Source organism: Vipera berus (assembly GCF_964194415.1).
Source record: "Vipera berus genome assembly, chromosome: 3".
Classification (NCBI taxonomy): Eukaryota; Metazoa; Chordata; class Lepidosauria; order Squamata; family Viperidae; genus Vipera; species Vipera berus.
The window spans coordinates 119,054,101-119,079,596 of NC_138204.1; the positions used below are offsets into that span (position 1 = coordinate 119,054,101).

The 25,496-nt window shown below is 39.1% G+C and overlaps 1 protein-coding gene across 2 annotated transcripts; it reads left to right on the forward strand.

Moving 5' to 3' along the window:
* The first annotated feature begins 437 nt into the window (after positions 1 to 437).
* Positions 438 to 25,404, forward strand: DELE1 (DAP3 binding cell death enhancer 1). 2 transcript variants are annotated; one of them, XR_014025840.1, is made up of 11 exons: positions 438 to 552; positions 648 to 747; positions 4,258 to 4,339; positions 4,472 to 4,607; positions 4,801 to 4,929; positions 6,600 to 6,661; positions 11,406 to 11,499; positions 18,268 to 18,410; positions 18,578 to 18,691; positions 21,881 to 21,974; positions 22,370 to 22,446. XR_014025840.1 is itself a non-coding variant. In XM_081322963.1 (10 exons), the coding sequence occupies exons 1-10, from the start codon at positions 516 to 518 to the stop codon at positions 22,618 to 22,620; spliced, it is 1,128 nt and encodes a 375-aa protein (XP_081179089.1). In that variant the 5' UTR covers positions 438 to 515; the 3' UTR covers positions 22,621 to 25,404. The 2 variants fall into 2 exon arrangements, 1 of the variants encoding a protein (XP_081179089.1); XM_081322963.1 differs by lacking the exon at positions 18,578 to 18,691 and having other exon boundaries at positions 22,370 to 25,404.
* The last annotated feature ends 92 nt before the right edge of the window (positions 25,405 to 25,496 follow it).

The following is a 25,496-nucleotide window of genomic DNA, read 5'->3' on the forward strand; positions in this document are numbered from 1 at the left end:
CCACTTCCGAGTCTGAGCTGTCCTTATGAGGTTTTTTCGAAGGACTCCCTTTTCCCTATTACTACAATTCGATATGATTAGCTTTTCCAAAGTCACTAACTAAGGTACAATCCTCGATTGTTTCCTCAATATTTCATTTCAGACCAAAGAAGGAAAAATAAATGTTAAGAAACGCGGAGAAAAAACAAAACAAAAAAACAACAACACTTGCGTATAGAAAATATCCTAAACGCGATCGAAATAAGTCGGGTTTGTGAAGGGAAAAAAAGATTCGAAAGGAACTCGCAGCGTATTGCTTCTGCACGTCTTCATTTTTAAGTTTATGCAGCCTACGGCCTAAGCGCGTGCTCGCAGGGGTCTTCAAACTCGGCCCTTTTATGACTCGTGGACTTCAACTCCCAGAATTCCTCAGCCAGCATGCCTGGCTGAGGAATTCTGGGAGTTGAAGTCCACGAGTCATAAAAGGGCCGAGTTTGAAGACCCCTGTAAAGTCTAAGCCGACCCGAGGCAGGAAGATGTTATGGCGTTGGCTGTGGAATTTCAGCCGAGGAGGTTCACTTATTTTATTTTTTTGTCAGAGGTTGCGCGCGTGGTTTTTTTTTCCCTCTCACCTAGGCCTAATGTGTATCTTCTTTTGCCTTGTTCAGTGAGATCCCCCGGAGGAGCTGTTGCCGGCCTTTTCCGCTCCCGTCTTCAGGAGGGCGAATCTTTGCTTCTCGGCCAGGAGTCTACGCAGACGGATAACGGGTAAGGTCCGGCCGCCGGCCGCCGGCCGCCGGCCTCCGTCCCGTGAGAAGTAAAACTCAACGTTTAAATACACGGCTCCATCCAGAGAGCGGAAGAGTGCAGAGAGGAGTGGAAGAAGGGCGCGAGAGGGCCTTTTCCTCCCCAAGCTCTGTATTTGAGGCGGGGGGGGGGGGGAAAGGAGGGAATAGGTTTTTGAGCAGTCCGAGAAACGTCGCTTCCTCGAGCGCTCGGGGAGGCCAATGGTCGAAATTAATTGGATGGTGTGATGGGTTAGGCAAAAACGGGGCTTATCAGCTTCAACAGCTTTTAAGATGTGTGGACTCCAATTAGCAATGGCGTAGCACTTAAACCAGGGGGTCTTCAAACTTGGCCCTTTTTATGACTTGTGGACTTCAGCTCCCAGAATTCCTCAGCCAGCCTGCCTGGCTGAGGAATTCTGGGAGTTGAAGTCCACAAGTCATAAAAGGGCCAAGTTTCAAGACCCCTGACTTAAATTGATATTTAGCTTCGTAGGGTTTCACAGCACTCTCTCAGTGGTCTACAAATGTCAGCATATTGCACCAATAATCTGGGCCCTCATTTTACTGACCTCGGAAGGACGGAAGGCTGAGTCAACCTTGAGCCAGTCAGAATTGAACTCCTGACTGTGGGCAGAATCAGCTTGCAATACTGCATTCTAACAGAGCTCCCAATTCCCAGTGTTATGTGAATTGCAACCATCAAGGTTCCTCTTTGCAGGTAAGTAATGCCTGAGAGTCATTTGGGGTCATTCCTAGTTGCTATCGTTCAGTGAGCGGCCGCTGCACTGTCCCTCCCCCAGATAGTCCCTCGCTATCTCTCCGCACCGCACCGCACGCCTGGCACCCCCCCTCCACAGTGGGCGGTGACCCGGCGGCTCGGATCGGATTCGCACAGCCAGCACTGCAGTGAGAGAGAGTGAGTGAGCCAGGCAGGGGGCAGAGAGCTGCGAGTGCGAGCACGCCCCCCCCCAGATGTTGCACCCAGTGCGGCCGGGCCCCCCTGCACCCCCCACGCTACGCCACTGTCGTTCACATCTAGGGAGCAAGTGCTACCACTGCTTTGGCAGTGAAATCAGATGCTGTTGACAGGGGAAAAAAATCTCCCATATGCTCAGGGTGCCATTTTCAGAGGACTGTCTATCACTAGAGATTTTCAAGCAAAGGTTGGATCAATTGAGATGGTTTGAGGATTCCTGCCCTGGTCTGAGGGTTAAGTAGAAGATCTCCAGATTATCAGAGTCATAAGTTGTTTCCATCATTCAAAAAATACGAATTTAAAATAAAAGTTACTAATTTCTGAGTTTCATGAAGGAGCTATGCTGCTCTGAATACTTGGTTCATATTAATTGAATGCTGTTTATGTTTCTAATGAATTGTCGTAACCAAGACATATTAAAGCAGTGTTTCTTAAAACGTGATTCTATTCTTAAAGGATTGTTTCTTAACACACTCATGTTATTTTTACACAATTCAAATATTTACTAATGCATCATTTTTCATTTTTAATACAGTATAGATAAATATAATCAATGCAAACAAAAGCTCTTTTGGGATCCTTCATAATTTTTAAAAGTTGAAAGAGTCTTGACAGCAAAACATTTAAGAAAAAAATACAGGATCCGATCTGGGTTGGTCACCGGGACCAGAGTTTTGTCTTCCAAACATTTAGACACAGATTTGACCAACCCAAATAGGATCTTGCAACATTATTCTGGGACTTGTATATTCGCCTTCGTTCGTAAGAAAAAATTCATCAAGGTAATGTCTAGTTTCCATATTTGCTGGAACCTAAGATGATACAATGCTACCTATAAAGGGATAGAAACAAAAAAAAGAGATAGATAAAAATTAGTGCCAAATGTAGACTTGCCAAATTGATTTGAAGCCAAATTTAAAGATTCCACCATGTGTACATGTAATCTGAATGTATTTAATACTTATGTCATATTCATACTATATAATTAAATTAAGTAACTATAAAATGTGTTTTTTTTAAAAAAAGCCAATTCTCACAATATACCAGTCATTCTCTTCCACAAACAAATTGCAGAATTGAATGCATTGTTATAATTACTAGGTCTTACAGAAGTAGGATTTTCCAGGCGTGGGAGATGTGATCTCTAAAGAGACAAGCAATCTTTTTCTTTCTTTGCCTGTTTGCTAATTTTGGAGGAAGGTGGTGTTCATCAGTTCATTTTGGCCACAAGTGGGTTTATATATAAATTAAACACCAAAGGAGCTAAAATGCATCCCTGCCTTACTCCTCTATAAGTTGGAATCTCATTGTTATAGTAGCCTTTGTACAGTGCATTGAACCTTGAATCTAGATTGCTGACAAAGGTTTTGTATGAGCAATAGTAACCATCTATCAGTGGTATTCAAAAGCTTTGCCCAAAGCCTTGCTCTGGGAACTAGATCAAATGCAAACCTGAAATCAATAAGCACCCTGTATAATGTGGAGCCTGCTTTAGTTATTCTTCAGCCAAATACTGTAGTACGAGGGCATGTCCATAGATAGCAGAAGTGAAGTCCGCTTGATCATCAGCCAATATGTAGTCTGAATCCAGTCAATTAATAATAATAATAATAATAATAAAATAATAATAATAATAATAATAATAATAATAAGAAGAAGAAGAAGAAGAAGAAGAAGAAATAGTAGTAGTAGTAGTAGTAGTAGTAGTAGTTGGAAGGGACCTTGGAGGTCATCTAGTCCAACCCCCTGCTCAGGCAGGAAACCCTATACCATTTCAGGCAAATGGCTGTCCAGTCTCCTCTTAAAAACTTCCAGTGTTGGAGGATTCACCACTTCTGGAGGCAGGTTGTTCAACTGGTTAATTGTTCTAACTGTCAGGAAGTTTCTTCTTAGTTCTAGGTTGCTTCTCTCCTTGACTAGTTTCCATCCTTTGCTTCTTGTCCTGCTTTCAGGTGCCTTGTAGAATAGCTTGACTCCCTCTTCTTTGTGGCAGCCCCTGTATAGCTGTCTGGTATTGAGTTTGCTTGTTATGCTAATAGGCTAATAATGTATAGGCAGCTCTCAGGTGTCCTTTGCATGATAACAGCTAAGCCCCAGTCCTCTGTGATTTGTGCAGTGCAATCAATCCTCAGAAAATAATCTTCAGAGTCAAAATAGTCGCTCCACGTAATAATTATTTGCCTAAAACTTTCAACCTGTAATTTGAAAACTTCCTGAAGCTCAAAGTTTAGCCAAAAACATTTGGTGTGAGTTGTGCAGAAGAAAAAAGTATTTTTTAATATTTAAGATTAATATTTCTAATCCTATTTATATATAGTAAAATATATAGTAAAATATGGATATTTATACAGTTCTGTTGATGGCAAGCTACAGTCAAGAAATCTGTATGCACATTTTGCAATAGTCCACATATAACCCTGCTTTGCTAGATGAGTTGCCTCGTAGACTGCATATTTTTTTCTTTTATTTAAATTTATATATTCTGCAGTTATGTAATTTTTCCTCTTTCTGAAGCTGGCATGGCAAGCATCAGCAGCACAAAACCTTTGGAGATAGGAATGTCTACTGCTATACTCCGTTAGAAGCCTTTACTTGGGTAAGCAGGCTTGTATGATTGCAACTTTCCTTGGTTATTCAACCAATAAAAGATGTGTCATTATGAGATGAAAGGCACATGTAAGCTATTGACATTACTATAATAGTTTCAATGCATTTTGTCCTTTATTAGAGTACATTGGCTGTTCTTGCTTTGGAATTAACCAAACAGGCCCACTGGCTGCATTCTGTTCAACCAGATGGAAGAAACACCAAAGTTTGTCAGTCAGAACCTCAGATTGCTGATTTGTCCCAACATCATCACTCAGGTAAGCTTCTTATAAACTAGAATAACTGAGGCTATAATTTCCTCTATAAAACAGCAGAACTAAATCAATGTGGCAAGATTCCTTTGAGCTGCACATTCTGTTTTGTAAGGAGTAAATCCCTTTTTAAAAGGTTAAAAAACTAAAATATACTTAGTATGTTTAGTAATTTTAAAGTGCATCTATCTGCATTCAGCCACAGCTCTATTTCCTTGCACCAGAGAAGAGGACCAACAATTCTTGGAAGTGGATTCTAGCCATGCACTGAAAAATCTATCTTCTAGCAATTGTTCTTGGCCAAACGATCAACTCTGTTTGGAAACAGGTACAAACCTTTATTTTTGGAAAGCAAAACCTTTTGTTATCAAAAAAGTAGGACATGGAAAGTGGTCCAGTGCAAGCTGACTTTGACTTGCTTTGTAATAAAGTCTATTTCATGTTGAGAACTACCCTAGACGTTTGCAGGGAAAATCCAGGGTGGGCAGAACCAAAAACCAAAAGTTATAGGGTCTTTTAAAAATTCTGAAAAATAACAATAAATATATTGTTAACATTAGTGTTAAACATAAAATGACCACCATGGTTGAATGTTGAAAAAGATAACAATATATTTGTTACTTGTACACATTTTATTGTTTTTCCCCTACATTTTGTTGTTTTGTAGTTGATTTTTTTCTCTTCTTTTTATTTTGTATTTTTAACTTTGGAAATAAATAAAAATGTTTACAAAAATTCTAAAAAATAATGCAGAGAGAGGTGTTACTTATATTTCAGAATAAAATGATAGTAAGTTATCAGGCTGCACCAGAAATCTAATCGACTGTACTTTTTAATACTCCTGCTATGTCAAATAAAACTACTTAATTTGTATCTTAGAAAGACTCTGTAAGAGTGCCACATAATATTTTATAATTACAAAGCTCTGGTCAATTCTAGCCTGGAAACTTTGATTTCAGAAAGGCTAGATTTCAAGTTATTAAGCCAAAATATTGAAATAGGAAATTTGTATTAAACTAGTACTCTGATTTTTGTAACAATGAGAGGTAAATACATTAATGAGTAAGTAATACTTACTTGCAACAATGGGGTAACAGTATAACAGAATTGGAAGGGACTTTGGAGGTCTTCTAGTCCAAACCCTGCCCAAGGAGGAAACACTGTACCATTGCAAAAAATAGATGTTAGGCAAACAGTGACAATTTATTAAGAAAAAAATAATTTAGTCTACAAACTTGGCTTTAGTGCAAATAAAATATTATTTTTGCACTATTTCTACACTGCCCAATTCCCAGTGACCTTAATTTTTATTAAGACTACTAAAAATAGAGAGCAGCTTTGTCCTCTTAAATCTATCCAAATTTATCTCTAGACCTTGATAGTCTCTACTAGGAAAATATATTGACTATCAGTTTATATATCGTATTAGTCTTCCTAACAGAAAATCTCCCAATATTTTTACTAAACTGAAATCAGCACAAATTGGTTAATGAAAATTGTGAAACAATTATGTTGCTTGTTTTAAAGAGTATCAGAAGAATAAGAGAGTAGCTACAATAAGGTAAATAGCGATTAAAACTTTCAAAGTAAAAGTGAATAACAGTGGGGATAGTGGACACCCTTGCCTTGTGCCTTTTCTTATCTCAAAGCTCTTGGTGCAGTCTCCATTCACAATCACTTTGGCTGTCTGTTTGTTATATATTGTTTTTATCATATTTATAAAGTTCTTTCCAAAGTCCATTATTTACAGTTGTTGAGTCATGAATTGCCAGGAAATGTTGTCAAATGCCTTTTGGGTGTCTAAAAATATTAGTGCCAATTGTTTCCCTGGATGTAGTTCATAGTATTCTAATACATCCATTATCACTCTTAAGTTGTTTTTAAGAATTGGTTGAAAAATTAATATATGTAAGAGAAAATTAATAAAATCTTTATTTAAAAAAGGGATCAACTCTAACCCTAAAACCTAATCCTTCATTAATGTATCTTTTATTCCAGAGAACTTTGTCTCCCCACCTAGTACCAGCTTTGAATCAGATTCCTCTCTATTGGATTTGAAGGTACTCTGCTATTTTTGTTTTGTAGAATATACTTTATTATTCATTTGTTGCTCTTTTTTTGGTATATACAATATTACAAGCATACTTTTTTTACAGTATGAGCTTACATAAGTGATTAGTATCCTAGTGTTCTCTGTTTCTTATCTTTACCTAATCTAAGATTAAAATATGAGTCAAGCTGGTGAAAAATTTACTAGGAAGAGATTCACAAGGTAGAAAAGAAGAGACAGACCTCAAAAATGGCTTGGCTGAGGCTAAGTAAGCTAGAATAGTCAATAGACTGAAACATAATTTAGGGGAAAGATAGAAGAGACAACACTTAAAAGGGCATGGGTAAAAGTTCTGGAAAGGCATATTAGGTAAAAAGAGACATTGTAGTAAAAACTAATACGGGATTACATTTAGAAGAAGCTTTTATTAGCAGAAAAAGCATTAGGTAAAGCAACACAGAATAAAGGTTTAAAACAAAATAATAGAATAATTGGATTGATAAAAGAAAAAAAAGAGAACAAATGATGCCACAGCTACCATTTCCTAAGATTTCACCTTTTAAATTATATATATATTGCTCTCAAGTAATTTTACATAGATGCTAGTTTCTTTAAAAAAGTTTTAAGATAAAATAAATATCAAGAATAAAATAACTAAGACCAATTACTTTTTTATTTATTTAGACACACACGCATAAAATCATGTCCAAATATTGGCCTCTGAATATAAAATGTATCACATATTTGCATCTCTTGATGGCACCAAATCAATGTTGGGGCTTTAGAATGAGAAAAACATGCATTGAAATAAAAAATACATATTTTTAATTATTGTGATTTAATGTTGTCAGCCTGTGTTTAACTCTCCAAACTATTTTTTTAAAGAAAATTGATTTTAATATCAAATAATAATATGTATTGATAGTAATTAGGTAGTTTTCCCTATAACTGTGGTCAGGAAATAAAATTTCGGTTCTGGGTTATATGGTACAGTTCAATATATAATCAAAAGACACGTAATAGTGCTGAAATACACAGATATGCCTCCTAGTTATCTCATGAATGATTTGGTCACTTAACCTTGAAAAGGAGATGGAATTATAGCAATAGTGATAGATTTATATACCGCTTCACAGTGCTTTACAACCCTCTCTAAGCAGTTTACAGAGTCAGCATATTGCCCCCAACGATCTTGGAAGGAGGAAAGGCTGAGTCAACCTTGAGCCAGTGAGAATTGAATTGTCGAACTGCTGGTAGCCGGCAGTCAGCAGAAGTAGCCTGCAGTACTGCATTCTAACCACTGTGCCACCATGGCTCATTAGAATCATATCTCAAAGAAATCCAAACAAGAAATTGGAATAACATTGGTTTATAGAAAGTGATTGTTAATGCTGTGGTGATATTTAATTCAGTGAAATTACTTTTGAGTTGACACCAAGTACACTGGATAGAAGAAGCTGATAAAATATATTTAAAACTCAGAGATTTAGTACCTTGAACCCAAACCATGTAGCGCTTTACAGACTCGAAATCTTAGGCTCTAAAAACAAAAGGCAATATATATGCTCAATAATTTGTTCCTAACTGTAAGAAATTATCATAGATATTATCACATGTCATCTCACAAACTCATGGTTGCTTGAATTTGTAGAAGAGCTAATGAACTGTGAAGGCCGTTGTAGGCTTTTGGAATGAGAAAACAAAACAATCCTTGTTGTGGCTTCACTTCTGTTGCTGTGAAACCCCTATTTCTCCTTTTTTCTGGGAAGCTCAAGGTGATAAAATAGGCAAATTGTATTAGATATCCAGCAGATCTAACTGGTGTATATTACTGCATAAAACTTGTTGACTACCTGACAATGAAGAATCATTCATACCACCCAGCAGCAACTCCTTAATGTGATCAAGGTATTATTATTATTATTTGTCCAGATACCCTATGATAGAGCTCTCAGAAACTTGCTGTGATAGATTTGAGAGGCATTTTAAGATAAAATTGCTTATTGTCATTGCCATTTTGAAGACTATTTCTGGTAAAATAGAAGCAGGAGTCTATACAGTGGATATAAAAAGTCTACACATCACTGTTAACATGCCCAGTTTTTGAGATGTAAAAAATTCAGACCATGACAATTTTTTTCCATCCTAATATAACAAACAAGTTCAATTGAAAACAAATCTTTTTAGAGGGGAAATAATAAAAAACTAGAATAATGTAGCTGCATAAGTGTGCATACCAATTATAAGAATGCATGCACACTTATGCAGCCACATTGTGGGAAGTGGCTGTGTTCAGAATTAGCCAATCACATTCAAAATGATGGTAAATAATCGTCAGTTGCCATCAATTAAAGTGTCTAATCAGGCCCATATAAATTTAGCTGGTTTGGTAGATTTTTTTTCTGACATTTACTCAGTTCCCTCTTACAGCAAAAGCCATGGTCTTCAAGTACTAGCAAGTACTTGTTGTACTAGTTGTGTACTATGTGTGACAACAGTGTCCTGTATTCTTCATATATCTGGGCCGTGGGATAGGGTGGCAAGACAGAAGCTTTTTTTTTTAAACGAAGAAAATCATCCAAATCTGGCTTCATTTTGCAAAAAGCTACATCAAGTCTGACAAAAGCATGAGGGAAAATGTGTTGTGGTCTGATGAGACCAAGTTTGAACCCTCTGGCCATAATTCCAAAAAGTATGTTTGGAGCAAAAACAACACTGTGTATCACTAGCAGTACGCCATACCCACAGTGAAGCATACCATATTTCCTCAAAAATAAGACCCAGTCTTATTTCTTTTTGCCTCCAAAAGAGACACCAGGTCTTATTTTTTGTGGGGGGTTGTCTTTTCCACTCGCCTCCAGCACCGACAGCCCCGTCCACCCGGCCCACTTCTTCTGCGGCTAAAGGAGCAGCTTCATTTTGCAGCTGAGAATGGAGTTTTGGCCTGCATTTCACAGTCAGAGGTCTTTCTGGAAGGCCACTGCAGCCCAGAACAGAGATCCATAGCTCGGTTCTCTGCTGCAGAGGCTTTGCAGAACTGAGGTAGGGATTGAATCCATAGCTCAGTTCTCAGCTGCAGTTACCTTCTGGAAAGGCCTCTGACTGCAAACTGCAGGCCTAGGGATGCTGCAGAAGAAGTAGGCTGGCGAGGAGAGGCCTGGCTGCAGAGTAAGTAAGTGCGGGGCATGTGGGGGAGCTTCACACACCCACCCCCGCCCTAGCTTGATTTTTAGGTGTGTACCTCGCCCCAAAACCTATTATTAGGTTCAGCCCCCAAAATCAAGCTAGGGCTTATTTTTAGGGTAGGTCTTACTTTCGGGAAACCACAGTAGTTGTGGCAGCGTTATACTTTGGGACTGCTTTTCTTCAGCTGGAACTGGGGCTTTAAGTCAGGGTGCTGGGAATTATGAACAGTTCCAAATATCAATCAATTTTGGAGCAAAACCTTCAGGCCTCAGCTGAAATGCTGAAGATAAAGAGGAATTTCACTTTTGAACACAACAATGACCCAAAGCATACCTCCAGATCAACAAAAGAATGGCTTCACCAGAAGAAGATTAAAGTTTTGCAATGCCCAGCCAGAGCCTTGCCATGAATCTAATTGAAAATATGTGGGGTGACTTGAAGAGGGCTGTGCATAGGAGATGTCCTTACAGTTTGACAGATTTGGAACACTTTTGCAAGGAAGAGTGAGCAAATATTCCCAAACCAAGATGTGCCAAACTGATAGACTCCTTCCCCAAAAGACTGGATGCTGTCATAAAATCAAAAGGTGCTTCAACAAAGTATTAATCAATCTGAATAGTGCTGGAAGGGACCTTGAGATCTTTTAGTCCAACCCCCTGCTCAATCAGGAGACCTCTACCATTTCAGACAAATGGCTGTCCAGTCTCTTCTTAAAAACCTTCAGCGATGAAGCACCCACAGCTTCTGGAGGCAAGCTGCTCCCCTGGTTAATTGTTCTCACTGTTATGAAGTTTCTCCTTAATTCCAGGTTGTTTCTCTCCCTTCCATAGGGCTGAGGGGTCAGTGACAGGTTGCATTCGCCATGAGTCTTTCCAGGTCATTTTTTTCACCATGACACATATTGGGCAACTCACTACATAATTTTCTATGTCTTTTTTCATGCCCGGCCACCAAAATTGATGTTTGGTCAAATGCAGCTTTTTTATGAAGATGTGTCCTGCTGTTTCGAGAGATGGCTCCAGTGGAGGACCATGGTTCTTTGGGCTAGGGCAGGGGTAGGCAACCTCGGCTCTTTTATGACTCATGGATTTCAACTCCCAAAATTCCTGAGCCAGCTTGGCTGGCTCAGGAATTCTGGGAGTTGAAGTCCATGAGTCATAAAAGAGCCGAGGTTGCCTACCCCTGGGCTAGGGGGACATACAGTCAGGTTCCCACCCAGGCTAAATCATCTCGCATGATGACCTCCCCCTTGTGCGAATCAAATCACTCATTGCCATTTAAAGTGCTTTGAAAGCACTTCTTAGGTCCTTCATATTCGCACCGCTTGGATTTTTTTTTTTGCAATCTAGTTAAAATATAAAATACCGTATATTTAGTCATTTGGTAATTTTTTCAAGAGATAATTATATCAAGTTTATAATTCTTCTGTTTAAAAACTATTTCTCAGTAATCCTAAAATATTCCTTGAAATAACTGCAGTTTATTACTGATTGCCGCTTCAGTGCGAAAAATGCAAAAGATTATCAAGAAATATATGCAGTTAACACTTGCGTTTTTTTTCTGTGCAGACCAGCTTAGAAGAGGAAGAATTTGTTAAAGAAGCTGCTTCTCAAGTGCAGGAAACATTTCAAGCCAGCATTTCAGTGGCATCCAACATCCTTGGTAATAAAATGCTAGGCATAGTTTGCTTATCCATAGATTAGTGTTTTTCTGAACCATAATTGATTTTCTACCTAAAAGAAAGGTTTACAGTATTATAAAGCCTGTTCTCACACCAACTTGAATACTAAAAACAGAAACAATGGTAAATTGATAGTTGTGATGGTATATAGGAGTTCTTTATGGTGACAGAGAACACTTACCTCAGAGATGATGAGATACATTTTTGTTAATTATAGGGTTAGGATTAGGGTTAGGGTTAGGTTTTTTTTAAAATAACATTCTTAATATTTAGCAAAAAGCATATTGTCTGGGTTCATGTATTTAAAAAACAGAGTTAATTTCTATATTATCATAATATGTTAGTTTATTTAGTTATATTTATATACCGCCCTATTCCCTGAGGACTCAGGGCGGTTTACAGGGAATTAAAAATCCAAAATACAAAAATTAAGAACCAAATTAAAAAATATTAAATTAACCCTGTAGTCAGTTAAAAAGAACCCCAAATTAAAAATTCCTCCTCAGTCTGGGCCCGAGAGCTCAAAGAGCCAGGTCTTCAGGCCCCGGCGGAATGATCGAAGGTCGGGGGCAGTTCTCAGCTCCACCGGCAGCTGGTTCCAGAGGGCAGGCGCTCCCACCGAGAAGGCCCTATCCCTGGGTGTCACCCGCCGGCAGTCTCTTACCGGCGGGACCCTGAGCAGACCCTCCCTGTGGGAGCGCACTGGGCGAAGGGCATTTGATGCCGGCAGCAGGTGTTCCCTCAGATATCCCGGACCCAGGCCATGTAGGGCTTTATAGGTGATAACCAGCACCTTGAATTTCACCCGGAGGGCAACCGGAAGCCAATGCAGCTCACGGAGTAGAGGTGTTACATGGGAGTATCGGGAAACCCCCATTACAACTCGCGCGGCCGCATTCTGCACCAGTTGAAGCCTCCGAGTGGTCTTCAAGGGCAGCCCCATGTAGAGAGCGTTACAGTAGTCCAAACGGGAGGTCACAAGCGCATGAGTAACTGTGCGTAGGGCGTCTCGGTCCAGATAGGGACGCAACTGGCGCACCAGGCGAACCTGGGCAAAAGCCCCCCTGGTCACGGCTCCAATCTCTCAATAGTCTTCTTACTAGTATATATTCAGTGTTACATAGTATATAGATCATGTTCCTTTCTCTAACTCGCTTTTCTAGCCATTGATAAAAATTCTCCCATGTTCTAAAGTACTCTTGAGTCGTCTTTCTCTTTAATGTCAATCTGTCCATTTCTGCACAATCTAAAATTTTCTTAATTAATTCTTCCGTTGGTAGGTTTTCATTTTTCCAATACTGGGCAAATACAATTCTTGCTGCAGTTAATACATGTAAAATTAAGTATATACAATCTTTCTCACAGTTTCCTCCTATTATGCCTAACAGGAACAGTTTTGGCTTGAAATCTATATGTTTTTTAGTCATTTTTTCCAACCATATGTGCATTTTTGACCAAAATCTTTTAGCTTTAGGGCATGTTCACCAGATATGATAATAAGTACTAGGTGTTTGTTTACATTTCCAACACTTGTTTGATGTATTTTTAAACATTTTCGCTAATCTCACCAGTGTTAGATGCCTTCTGTAAAACATTTTGTATAAGTTTTCTTTGTAAGCCACTACTTTCATTAATTTAGCATTTCTTTCCCATAATCTTTGCCAGTTTTCTAATTCTATATTATGTCCAAAGTTCTTTGCCCATGTTATCATTGCTTCTTTTACTTGTTCCTCTATCTTTAAGCTTAACAAATATTTATAGAGTTTCTTAATCAATTTTTCATCTGTTTTTAGCAGTATCTGGTCAAATTCTGTCTGATCTTTATAAAATCCCGTTGATTTAGCGTCTTTTTCATATCTCATTTGAATTTGCAAGTATGGCCACCATGATAAATCAATACCTTGTTCTTGTAAATCTTGTCTTTCTTTCAGTTTCCCTTCATTGTCCAAAATATCCTTAGGTCACAACTTTCTCATAGTTCATTAAATTTGGGTAAGCAAATGCTTCCATTGTTGAAAACCATCCAGGTATTTTAATATAAATTTTTGCTTTTATTTTTTCCCATTCTAGAAGAAATGCATTTCTTATAAAATGGTTTTGAAAGTATCTATGTATTTATTCTTCCCATACGACAGAAAGGCATGCCATCCAAGTTGTAGGTCATGCCCCTCTGGTCTCTTTGTCCTATTAGACCTTTCTTAGAGAATTTAGTTTGTAATTTCCAATCCAATCATTGTTATGTTTGTTCTTTTCCAGTCATCTATCACCTTCTTTTTCCCTCATTTCTTAATAATAATGGATATGTGCATCCTTTTCATCCATGGCTCATACGCGGAACTGTTAGCATAGTTCCTCTCCAAGCAAAATTTGGGTGAACAGTTACTACTTGGAATAAGTGATCCTGCAAATATCCAGATTTGGACTCCATAAGTTATTACTAACACCATGAAACAAATTGTTAACAAATATAAACTTCCAAAGTGCTAGTGTTACAAGACATTTGGATGCTTAAGTTAGTATATAGGCATTACAATCTCAAAAGAGTACATTGCTGTATATTGGTCCATTTGGGACGTGGCAACAGTGACTGTTGTCAGTGCCTCTTATTCCAGGGACAGCCATAAATGACAACTAGTGGGTGAATATTCTCAACTTGGCATAATTTTCATATTGATGAAGCTGTACCTTAGACTGTCAAATAATATTTCCCACCAGTCTTATAGTCATGGAGATTTAAATATATTTAATCTCAAGTTTCGATCTTAGCCTGTTACAATTTTCCCCCCAAAATCCATTTGTCTCTATTTTTTTATAAAATCTATTCGTTTACAGGCACTTTCCTTTCTTTCCCCCTTTTGAGCACATACTTAAAGCCTTTCTGCTTGCTTTCATCAACAGCTCACAAGGGGCTGCAATTAGACATCTTGAAGGAAGTATTTTGTATAGCTCTAGAAAAGAATAATTTATTTTGGAAAATCACACATGTATTCAATGGAAATTTTTCTATTTTTCCTCTGCAATTCCAATTTACAGGTAGCTAAGATCTCACAGTTTTCCTGGCAAGGTTTTTCAGAAGTGGTTTACCATTGTCTGCTTCCTAGGGCTGAGAGAGCTAGAATCAGAATGGTGGAACTGGAAAGGATCATAAAAGTCAGCTAATCCAATCCTTTGCAGTATACAGGAAAACCAGTTAAACCATCCTTAAGAGTTGATTGTTCAATCTCCCAGAGATGGGTAGCCCAGCTTTTAAGCAAAAAGTTACTTTCCATCTTTTTTGAAGATCGGAAAGATACATCAGAATAATTCCCAACTGCCATTATTTCATAACATTTTGCTACAGGGAATCCTCAGGTTACAACTACTCATTTAATGATCATTTGAAATTACAATGTCACTGAATGCAGTGTCCCCATAATCACATGTTCACAGTTTGGGCGCAGGGCAAAACAGGCTTGCAATTTTAGCATTTTGTGATCGTAGGATTTCTATTTGTGACCTTCCCTGCTGGCTTCCAACAAGCAAAGTCCGTGGGGAAATCAGCAGGAAGCCACAAGTCACTGTTGCTGCCAGCGCTTTCTCTCCTGAGGAGCTTCCAGGCACCATGGGGATCTTGTTCTCCATAGTACCCACCCACAGCATCTGCCTGCCCATATTCTAGTGCCTGACCATGGCATCCATGTGTATGTCAAGGTTGAATTGCTAAGATGCCTACTAACTTCTATTGCTACTCAACTTTTCATAGAAATGGGGGAGGGATAGAAAGTGTAGGGAGAAAATGGGATTCTGAGAACCTCTCCACGGACCGTGAGAACCTACAAGAATGCCAAGGTCACTAACGCAGGTGTCAGACGGAGAAGTGGACCGTTCTCATAACAAACCAAAGAGATATGACTGGGCAGTGTGAACACCCAGTGAGTGGGGGCTAAGGGAAGCTATTGTTAACTAGGCAAAATTTCCCGCAGGAAAACCAGAGCTGGTTTTGCTTCTTCAGTTCTGAGATGTGTATTCAATAAATTCTTTTATGGCGCTTCAAAGCCTTGAAGATTCCTTGATTTTGAGTTCGCTAGTCAGACAGTTGACCTTGTCCTTCATAGCACCCTCCTGTATTCTGTAGAAACTTGCTTGTACTCCATGGCAGCCTGTAATGGCTGCCCTCAGTATCTGTCCACCCATTCATACTCCACAGTGCTATCCAATCCACCTGTAGCTCTTGCCTGGGACACAGTTTGTGGCAGAAACAAGCACTTCTGGATTCTGGCCTTCTCCCATGTCATAGTCATGTGAACTCTCTACAGGAAGTCCTCGACATACAAGAGTTCATTTAGTGACCATTCAAAGTTACAGTGGTTATGCCCAGTTTTCACATTTATGACCATTGCAACATCCCTGTGGTCATGTGATCAAGATTCAGATGCTTGACAAGTGGTAATAATGGTTGCAGTATCCTGAGGTCATGCAATCACTTTTTCTGATCTTACAAGCAGAGTCAGTGGGGAAGCCAGGTTCACGTAACAACCATATTACTAACTTAAGAACTGCAGAGATTCATTAACAACTGTGGCAAGAAAAGTCATAAAATGGAGCAAAATCCACTTAGCAACTGTCTTGATTAGCAACAGAAATTTTGGGCTCAATTTTGATCGTTAAGTTGAGGACTACCTGTATTTAATAGCCCAGGCAGTCCTCGCTTATTGAATGCAGTGGGGATTGTAGGGATTGTCATCACTAAGAAATGATGATGTCACACTTTATGACCACACTGCTTAGTGATGGAATTTTCAGTCCCAAACACCATTGTTAATTGAGGACTATCTGTATCTTCATTCAGCAGTGATACCTTTCCTTTTATTTTGAATATACCTGAATTATTTTGATTGCTCATGATATCCTTTGCCAACCTTAGTTCACTCCCAACAGTAATTTTACTGATATCTTCAATACAGTTAATTCCAAACTATTTTCAGGTCTTTGTTACGTTTTTTGAGCTGCACACTGCTATTTTCCTGCAGTCTTCCATTTTTTTCTGATTGAATTATTTGAATAGGTGCTTCTTTCGTATCTCTCTTCAGGAATTCTCATCGGCTTTGTTTAGGATTCAAAACTAAGCAGGATAGATCTTCTTAGTACTTGGAAACCAGCATGAAATCTTAGTGCTAAAAGCTAGACCTGGAGCTTGAAAATAACATTCTGAGTTTGTCAGGTAATGGATATGCCTCTTAAGCTTGGGTCAGCGGATGTTGCTTTACTGCTATTATTAGAGTTTTGTCTAATTTTTTATTATGCATTCAACTCAAGCCTACAAACATATCTAATTCTCCTGCCTCCTGTTTTTCTCCAGAATAAATGTGAGGTGGGTTGGGCTGAGAGTGACTGGCCCAAAGTCATCCAGTTGGCTTTCATGTCTAAGGGAGGCCTAGGTCTCAGAGCCTCCTGGTTTCTGACTATCTAACAAGTTCTTTTTCCTATGATTCTCACCCACCAAGGAATTCTTCTTACCATTGCCCTGAGCTTATTCAAATCTACATTTTAAGTCCAAGAAACATGTTCCAATCATTCAGCTTTAATTTCCATTTAAATTAAGAATTCCGGAGTTTCTTGCTTGCTTTAATTAGTGCGTATGTATCTTCACTTCTTCAGCTATGTCTTTTATATTGGTATCGAAGTCAGTGACAGCTAATTCTTTCGTTTGTGCTCCACTTTCTGAAGGAGAAAATTGTCAGCAAGGCAAGCCTTAAAATGTCCTATATGGATTTTGCTTAAGCAGATTTGTCACCACAGATGCAAGTAATGAACCCTCTGGGTATAATTTCCTTAAGATTATTTCCACTTGTACCTGCATAGTACAAAATTTCCCATTTCGATTACAATGCAAGACACAAATAATGATTCTATAAATATTAGGAGAGGGTGTTCCACAACAGTATCCTTTTTTTTACTATGTTCAGTTTCTGCCCTGATAAGTCCTTCAGAAATCCATTCACTCATTTACCGAAGGAAATTTGTGCATCAGCTAATGTCTATCGAGGCACAAAGATGTATGCTTACGAAAATCATAGGGCTGGAAGGTACATTGGAGGTCTTCTAGTCTGATCCTCTGCCCAAGGCAAGAGTCTTGTCAATGTTATTCCAGTGATATGTTAGTTCGATAACCTCTGCCATGTTAAAAACCCGTGTAGTTCTCTGGACATTTGTTTGTAAAACTGGAATAGCAAATCTTTTTTGCTGTGTAGTTGGAAGGATCCTATAAGGTAGTCCTCAACCTACGACTTAAAACAGTTAGTTTAGTGATCGTTCAAAGTTACAAACGCACTGAAAAAAGTGGCTTATGACCATTTTTCACAGTTATGACCTTTGCAGCATCCCCATGATTATGTGATCAAAATTCAGATGCTTGGCAACTGGATCATATTTGTGACCATAGCTGTGTCCCAAGGTCATGTGATCATCTTTTGCGACCTTCTGTTCAGTTAATAACTGTAGGAAGAAAGGTCATAAAATGGGGCAAAACTCATTTAACAAATGTCTTACTTAACAACAGAAATTTTGGGCTCAATTGTGGTATAAGTTGAGGACTACCTATATAAGACTGAATTTGATAGTATGACTGAATTGGGTGCAATTACATTTAAGCCTCTGAATTAGATCGGACGTTACTTCTTATAAATGAGACAAATGATTATATGTTGAAAGAAAGTATGAGTATTAATGTTGCCTGAATTTTTTTATTGCTATATATATTGTTTTCTCAGGACTTGAAAACATGCAAGCTGAACAGTACGAAGTGGCTTTTTCCTGTTTCAAGCTGGCTGCAGATCAGAACTATAGCAAAGCCCAGTACAATGTAGGATTATGCTATGAACATGGAAGAGGCACCACAAAGGACATGACTAAGGTTTTCCAGTCCCATTTGTTTTATTCAGCCTGTTACCACTTTATGTAGAAAACTGAGGGAGAGGGAATCATTTATTATCTATTAAGTGCCTAGTATGTCCTGAAACATAGAGACAAGTTCAATAGTTGCCCTTTGCTTTCTCCTATCTTGTTGCTTCTTCACTGCAGAAAAATTATCTTTGGTGGAAAGTGTTATGAAAGTGCAAAAGAGGTACACAACAATTGTACAACATTGCAGATTAAGAAGGGAGAGAGGACTAAAGATGCCACTTCTTTATTAGTGTGAGTTTATATGTATTCATTTTCTGATGAGTTACAGACATCAATCTAGAAACAAGATAGCCTGCCTATTGATAAGTACAAGGAATGGATATGCTGTGGTACTAATTGTTCAGGCCAGCAGCTTTAAATGCTGTTGGAAATAAGAGAAATTCTTTCTTTGGGTTATCCTTGTTTTCTGAAGTAAGTTGTGTCTCAGGTCAGTCTTGATTTCTGGAAATTGCTGGGACTAGTCTTTCAAATTTTCATGGCAAAGGTTTTTACTTGCAACTTTACCAAACTGACTCTCCTTTTAAAGTAGATACAAGCTATTAATATTTTGTTTCTTTATACTTGTAGCTAAGACTTGCAAAGCACTCAAAAGATGTGTCATAAAGTGCATTTGAGTAAATGAGCAGTTTTCTTTTGATATATTTAATTTAATTTAATTTAATTTAATAATATTTCTATACCGCCCTTCTCCCTGAGGACTCAGGGCGGTTCACAGGGCAAGAATAAAATACAGAGTTACAATTTTTTTTTTTAAATTCCATTTATATCCCGCCCTTCTCCGAAGACTCAGGGCGGCTTACAAGCAGTAGCCTTCATTCTATGTATATGCCTGCTTATTAGGGCTTTCATACACCCCCAAGCGGCATTATTACAAAGTCAGCTTAATTGCCCCCAACAATCTGGGTCCTCATTTTACCTACCTCGGAAGGATGGAAGGCTGAGTCAACCTTGAGCCTGGTGGGATGCGAACCTACACTAATTGCAGGCAGCTGGTGTTACTTAAGGAGGCATTAGCCCACTGCTCCACCAAGGCTAATTTAAAAGGAAATTAAATAATTGCCCGATTTTAAAACAATATATTACAATTATAAAACCCCAAAGATAATATTAAGAATACAAGAATAAAAAAAAACCCCACCAATCCCCCATCAGGCTAGGCCGGCTTGTACAAACAAAAACGTCTTGAGATCGCGACGAAAGGAGTGAAGATCGGGCGCCATCCGGAGCTCTACCGGTAACTGATTCCATAGTTCCGGAGCGCCCACAGAGAACGCCCTCCCCCTGGGGGCCACCAGCCGGCATTCTCTGACCGGAGGCACCCTGAGGAGGCCCTCTCTGTGGGAACGCACATATTAAAGTCACCACATGTTTCGCAACATCCATATAGCTGTTTCCAAAGCTGTTCCCAACTGTTAATTTTCTGGCTTTTTTTCCCTCAGGTACCTTGCTTTTGGTGTACAAGCCTGGCCCTCTGTGGTTTCATTTGTGCTTAAATCAGGGGTGGGAATCTCTGGGTGTATGATTTACCATGTATTGTCCGCCTTGCCTTGCCTTGACCCATCCCATACCAGTAGTATTTTTTTTTTAAACTCCTCCCTTGACAAGTGTAGATTGCTATGCAGTAATTATTTATTGTGTGGGATTACATCTGGATAAGAAAAACATATTCTGTGATGCAATTATATTTGTAAAAGCTTTCACTGGAGGCAACGGAAATGGAAAAAATATGTTATAATCTTGACTGACTTTGGGCCCATCATTCTGTCTCAATCCAACCTACTTCACAAGTTTTTGTTATGAGAAAAATAAGAGGCTGAAACAGTATTTTCACTTCTGTACCAAAAGATAGGTAGGTAGGTAGGTAGGTAAGTAGGTACGTACGTACATACATACATACATACATACATACATACATAAATACATAGATAGATTAAAAAATGAACCGGGGAGACACAACAAGGGGAAGTCATTCCTAATACAGTGATTTAGGTTTTTAGGACAATGGAAAGTGAAAGTGGCATGCAAAGTGGATTGGACCAGGAAATTTCAATTGAGAAATTAAGGCTTTTTTCTTCATTTCTTTTACTTATACTTTTAATATATCCTGTAGTGCATGAATAGCATACTTTTCAGTACTCAGATTGGGTGTTTAAAACTGAAAAAGTATTTTGAAGGCTATAGATTAATTAACTTTGCCTTAGAAAATTTTCATTATAAAATAAATATCTTTTTAAGATTCCACATTAACATAAAGTTTTATAATAAAGCAGCCCTACAAAAAAAAATTTCAATGTCCTATCTATCATTTGTCTATCAAATCTGTAACAGAATAATAGAGTTGAAGGGATCTTGGAGGGTTTTCCTACACACAATTAAGAGAAAGGTAAATAACAACAACAATAATAATAGTTGGAAGGGATTAATTGTTCTAACTGTCAGGAAATTTCTCCTTAGTTCTAGGTTGCTTCTCTCTTTGGTTAGTTTCTATCCGTTGCTTCTTGTCCTGCCTTCAGGTGCTTTGGAGAATAGCTTGACTCCCTCTTCTTTGTGGCAGCCCCTGAGATATTGGAACACTGCTATCATGTCACACCTCGTCCTTCTCTTCATTAAACTAGACATACCCAATTCCAGCAACCGTTCCTTATATGTTTTAGCTCCAGTCCCCTAATTATTGTTGTTGCTCTTCTCTGGACTCTTTCTAGAGTCTCAACATCTTTTATGCATTCTGGTAACCGAAACTGGATGCAGTATTCTAAATGTGGTCTTATATATTTTATAAGGCAGACAGGTCAAAAGTCACACAGCGTATCGGGACAGTTTTGCCATTGACGGCAATGGAGTGGGCGTGGCTTCCGGATGATGCGCCCGGCCTGTGGGCCGGCAGTTTGACACCCCTGTTATAAGGCATTATAAACTGGTATTAAAACTTCACGTGATCTTGATTCTATCCCTCTGTTAATATAGCCTATGACCGTGTTGACTTTTTTGGTAGCTGCAGCACACTGCTGGCTCATATTTAAGTGATTGTTCACTAGGTCAGTAAGATCCCTCTCACAGTTACTACTATTGAGCCAGGTATTACTTATGCTATACCCGTGTATTTGGTTTTTCTTGCCTAAATGTAGCTTACTTTTTTCATCCATCTGACAGTCTAGATCAGGCATGTCAAACTGCCGGCCTGCAGGCCAGATGCATCATGACAAAACCGCGCCCTCCCCATTGCCGGCAATGGGGAAAAAGTCGTGATACGTCGTGCGACATCCTGAGTTTGACATGCCTAATCTAGATTATATGACATATTTGTAAAATATATTCCGTAAAAGAGAGTAATTTCATACACATATTTGTGCATATGTGTACATCGCAGTTTTCTCAGAAGTAGTAATGTGTTTTGTCTCAAAAATTGCTATTTCTTCATAGGCAATCCTCTATTATCAGCGGGCAGCTCATCAGGGCCACCTCTTGGCCCAATACCGCTACGTTAAATGGCTTTTCTACTGCTGGTACAAAGCAGGTAAGTAAACAAGCAGTATTCTGACCTGGCAACTTCTTGTGGCCAACTCGCCATACCCAACTCACTGCAGGACAAGAGTTACACTAATATCAAAGAAATAGTGGAATAGAATCATTAAAGAAAGAATACAAAAGGAGGGACAGAATGAAATGTGAATGGCAAAAATTAAAATTATTTTATTTGTTTCAAATAATTAAGTAAAATTGTTAAATTGTCCTGCAGCGAGTTCTCCTGTAGTTAGTTGACCATGGTGAGTTAGCTGCAGCAAGTTGGCCGCAACGAGTTGGCTGTGACAAGTTGTCCCATTCTGCATTAAAGCTTGTTCATGTTTACAAGGTTTGAATTTATATGAAGCACAATTTTAATCTCTCTGATCCCTGTGTTTTTTCTCTCAGCTATGCAGAACCAGAAAGAATTACCACTGAAAGAAAGAACATGTCTGTCCAGTCCATGCCTTCAGATCCTTGGTCAGCCACTGAGTGCTCACTTGGGGCAGCCAACTGTTGGTTTGCTTCGCTCATGGAGCATAGGACACCTGGAAGATATGGCAGATAGTTGTGAACTGCAATCCTATTTGGGGCTATCTGATGAATTCTCCATCAAGCTACAGCCTTTCCCTTGCTCTTCAGGAATAGTAGTTGATTAACAAGGATCATGAAGAAAATTCCTTTTTCTGAAACTGGAAAAAATATTGTTATGGTCCTAACATTTTATAAGATTAGAACCAGGTACACATTTTGAAGCTATATATAATTGTCTCATAATGTATAATATCTTACCTTGGTACTGAGGTAAGTAGTTGTTATCATTGAATATTATAACCAAATCCTGCTTTGATGGATTATTTCATCCTACAAGTATCTGTTGTAACTAACCTCAGGAAATTATAAGTATTAATATGCTATATGACAACTTTTCTACAAACCTGCAAAATTGTCACCAACCTAATCGCCTTCATTAAATGTTTTGGAGAAAATTTGTACTCAGTGTTTGAACTGAACATTCTCATTACAATCAGACCAGGAAAATGCTGGATCCATAAAAACGTATCTGTGGGCTAATCTCACCCTTACCATATGGCTTTCAAGCCTATGAAACATGATTTTCTGGATGCCTAGAATTCCATGGTGGCATTTGCTTTGATTCCAAAAGGACATTGAAAGATCTTGAAACAATGTTGAAATATTGCTGTAATGAAAACATCCAGTTTTACAAGTATAAGAAACAATCTACACTTACCAATTGCACTTAACTTATATACTGCTTAATAATACTTTACAGCCCTCTCTAAGCAGTTTGTAGAGTAAGTATTTTGTCCCTAACAATCTGGGTCCTCATTTTACCGACCTTGGAAGGATGGTAGGCTGAGTCAACTTAGAGCTGGTCAGGATCGAACTGCTGGCAGTCCGCAGAGTTGGCTTGCAATACTGTATTCTAACCACTGCACCACCACAGCTCTTCAATTTATGATGCTCTCATAAATAGCATTTAGAAAGAAAGTAACTGAATGTAAAATATATGATGTTCTAGGCCTACTATGGCATACTAGACATGCCATAACATCTAGTGTGGTCATTGGAATGTCTTCCCTAAAACAAAATGCTGCAAAAATGGATTGTTTTGGGGAAAAAAAGAATTTGCATTCTTAAGAATTTCATCTTAACTTCTGCTCCCATGCTATTCCTTCAACAATCGAACGGTTTCAAACTGTCCTAAAAGAAGACCCATCATACCCCTGCTTCTTTTTCCTTCCTCTGTGCTCAGAGAGGGATGACGGGAGGGGGAGATTACCAGCACTGCTGGTGGCCATGCTGTCACTGGCCATAGCCGTCCAACGCAGGTAGGGGTGGTCCCAATGAAAGGGAAGCCTGGTGGCTTTGAGGCGAGGTTGGCGAGTGGGAGTGGCACTGATCTACCAGTGGGGGCCATCAAAGCCAGAATGCGCTCAGGATTAGATCCATGGGGAGCCAGCGAGCCCCTCTCCCATCTCTGCCCCACCCCTGGGGCTGCACAGAGAAGGCGAGCGTGCGAGTGCTGGTGTCCCGGGGAAAAGGGAAGCACTTCTACCTTTTTCCTTTCTCATTGTTCAGCAGGGACAGTCAGCAGCGATGCTGGGCGCTCGCCAACTCTTCGCATGCCCAGCTGGCGGAGCAGCCCCTCGCTGGCCCTTTCCTGCCAAAGCCATCTCCTTTTATATCCTGTCCTCTCCTGGAAGTGCCGATCAGCTGGAGCCCAGCGCTGATCCTGGTGCCTCTGCAGAGCCCCGACAGCCCTGCAGCTCCAACTGTCTCTCCCTCCGGCTTGTGCGGCACTGCTGCTGCTTCAACTCATTCCTCTCCACCCCGCTACCATTTTGCGTACCACTCTGCCAGGTGGCAAAGTACCACTGGTGGTACATGTAGCACCAGTTGAAAAGCCCTGTTCTAGAGTCAAATGTGAGGCCATCTGTCCGACAGCTAAAGCTTGGCTGACACTGGGTCATTCAACAAGCCAATGATTCTTAGCACACCAGTAAATCTACAGTGGCTGAGAAAGAAAAGAATTAAGGTGTTGCAATGGCCCAATGTCCAGAACTCAACCTGATTGAAATCTGGCAGGACCTCAAGAAAGTTGTGGATAAACAATGCCCATAGATGTGAATGAACTGAAACAATGTTGTAAAGAGTGGGCCAAAATTCCTCCAAATGATATGAGAGACTGATAGTCACAGAGAAAATGATTACTTCAAGTTATTGCTGCTAAAGGTGGTTCTACAAGCTATTGACTCATAATGTGTAGTTTTTCACACGATTTCTCCATTTTGTCTCTGTTTTTGTAAAATAAAGATATAATGCAATATGTCATGTGTTGTTATTCATCTGAGGTTTTATTTAATCTACTTTTAAGAACTGATAAGATTATGTCCTAATATGTAAAACCATTGAACTCAAGAGGATGTTCTTTCTTTTTCATACGATTGTACATGTAGTGTTTGACTTGATGACCACATTGGCACCAGAATTTCCATTGTTAAGCAAGGTGGTTATTAAGTGAGTAATGCCCGATTTTACCACCTCTTTTGCCATGGTTGTTAAGTGGATCACTGCAGTTGAGTAAATCTTTGCTTCCCCCATTGATGCTGCTTGTTGGAAACTGGTTGGGAAGGTCACAAATAGTGATTATTTATTTATTTAATTTAATTTAATTTCTATACCATTGCAAATACACGCTGGTTGCCAAGCACCTGAATTCTGGCCATGGGAATTGGTCCTAAGTGCAACAACCAGTAAGTTGCTTTTTTTCAGTGCTTTTGTAACTTCAAGCGGTCACTAAATAAATTGTTAAGTAGAAAACTATCTGTATATCACATTGGACAGAGAAAGCGTTTTCACATTCTGCTGCAACTCAGGGTGACATATATTTTAATAAAAATTATTAGTTGGAAAAGATACTAACAGACTGTTATTTTCACCTATGGTGAGAAATTGAAAAGTGCAAAAAACAGTAATGAAAAATCACTACTTGTATGATGTTCATGTAAGC

What these genes read in the sequence shown, in the direction of transcription:
- DELE1 (XM_081322963.1), top strand. Translation starts at nt 516, where the DNA reads ATGTTATGGCGTTGGCTGTGGAATTTCAGCCGAGGAG. An exon ending in GTCCCAACATCATCACTCAG is followed by an intron (nt 4,608 to 4,800) that starts GTAAGCTTCTTA and finishes ATCTGCATTCAG; the next exon opens with CCACAGCTCTATTTCCTTGC. An exon ending in AGTGGCATCCAACATCCTTG is followed by an intron (nt 11,500 to 18,267) that starts GTAATAAAATGC and finishes TTGTTTTCTCAG; the next exon opens with GACTTGAAAACATGCAAGCT.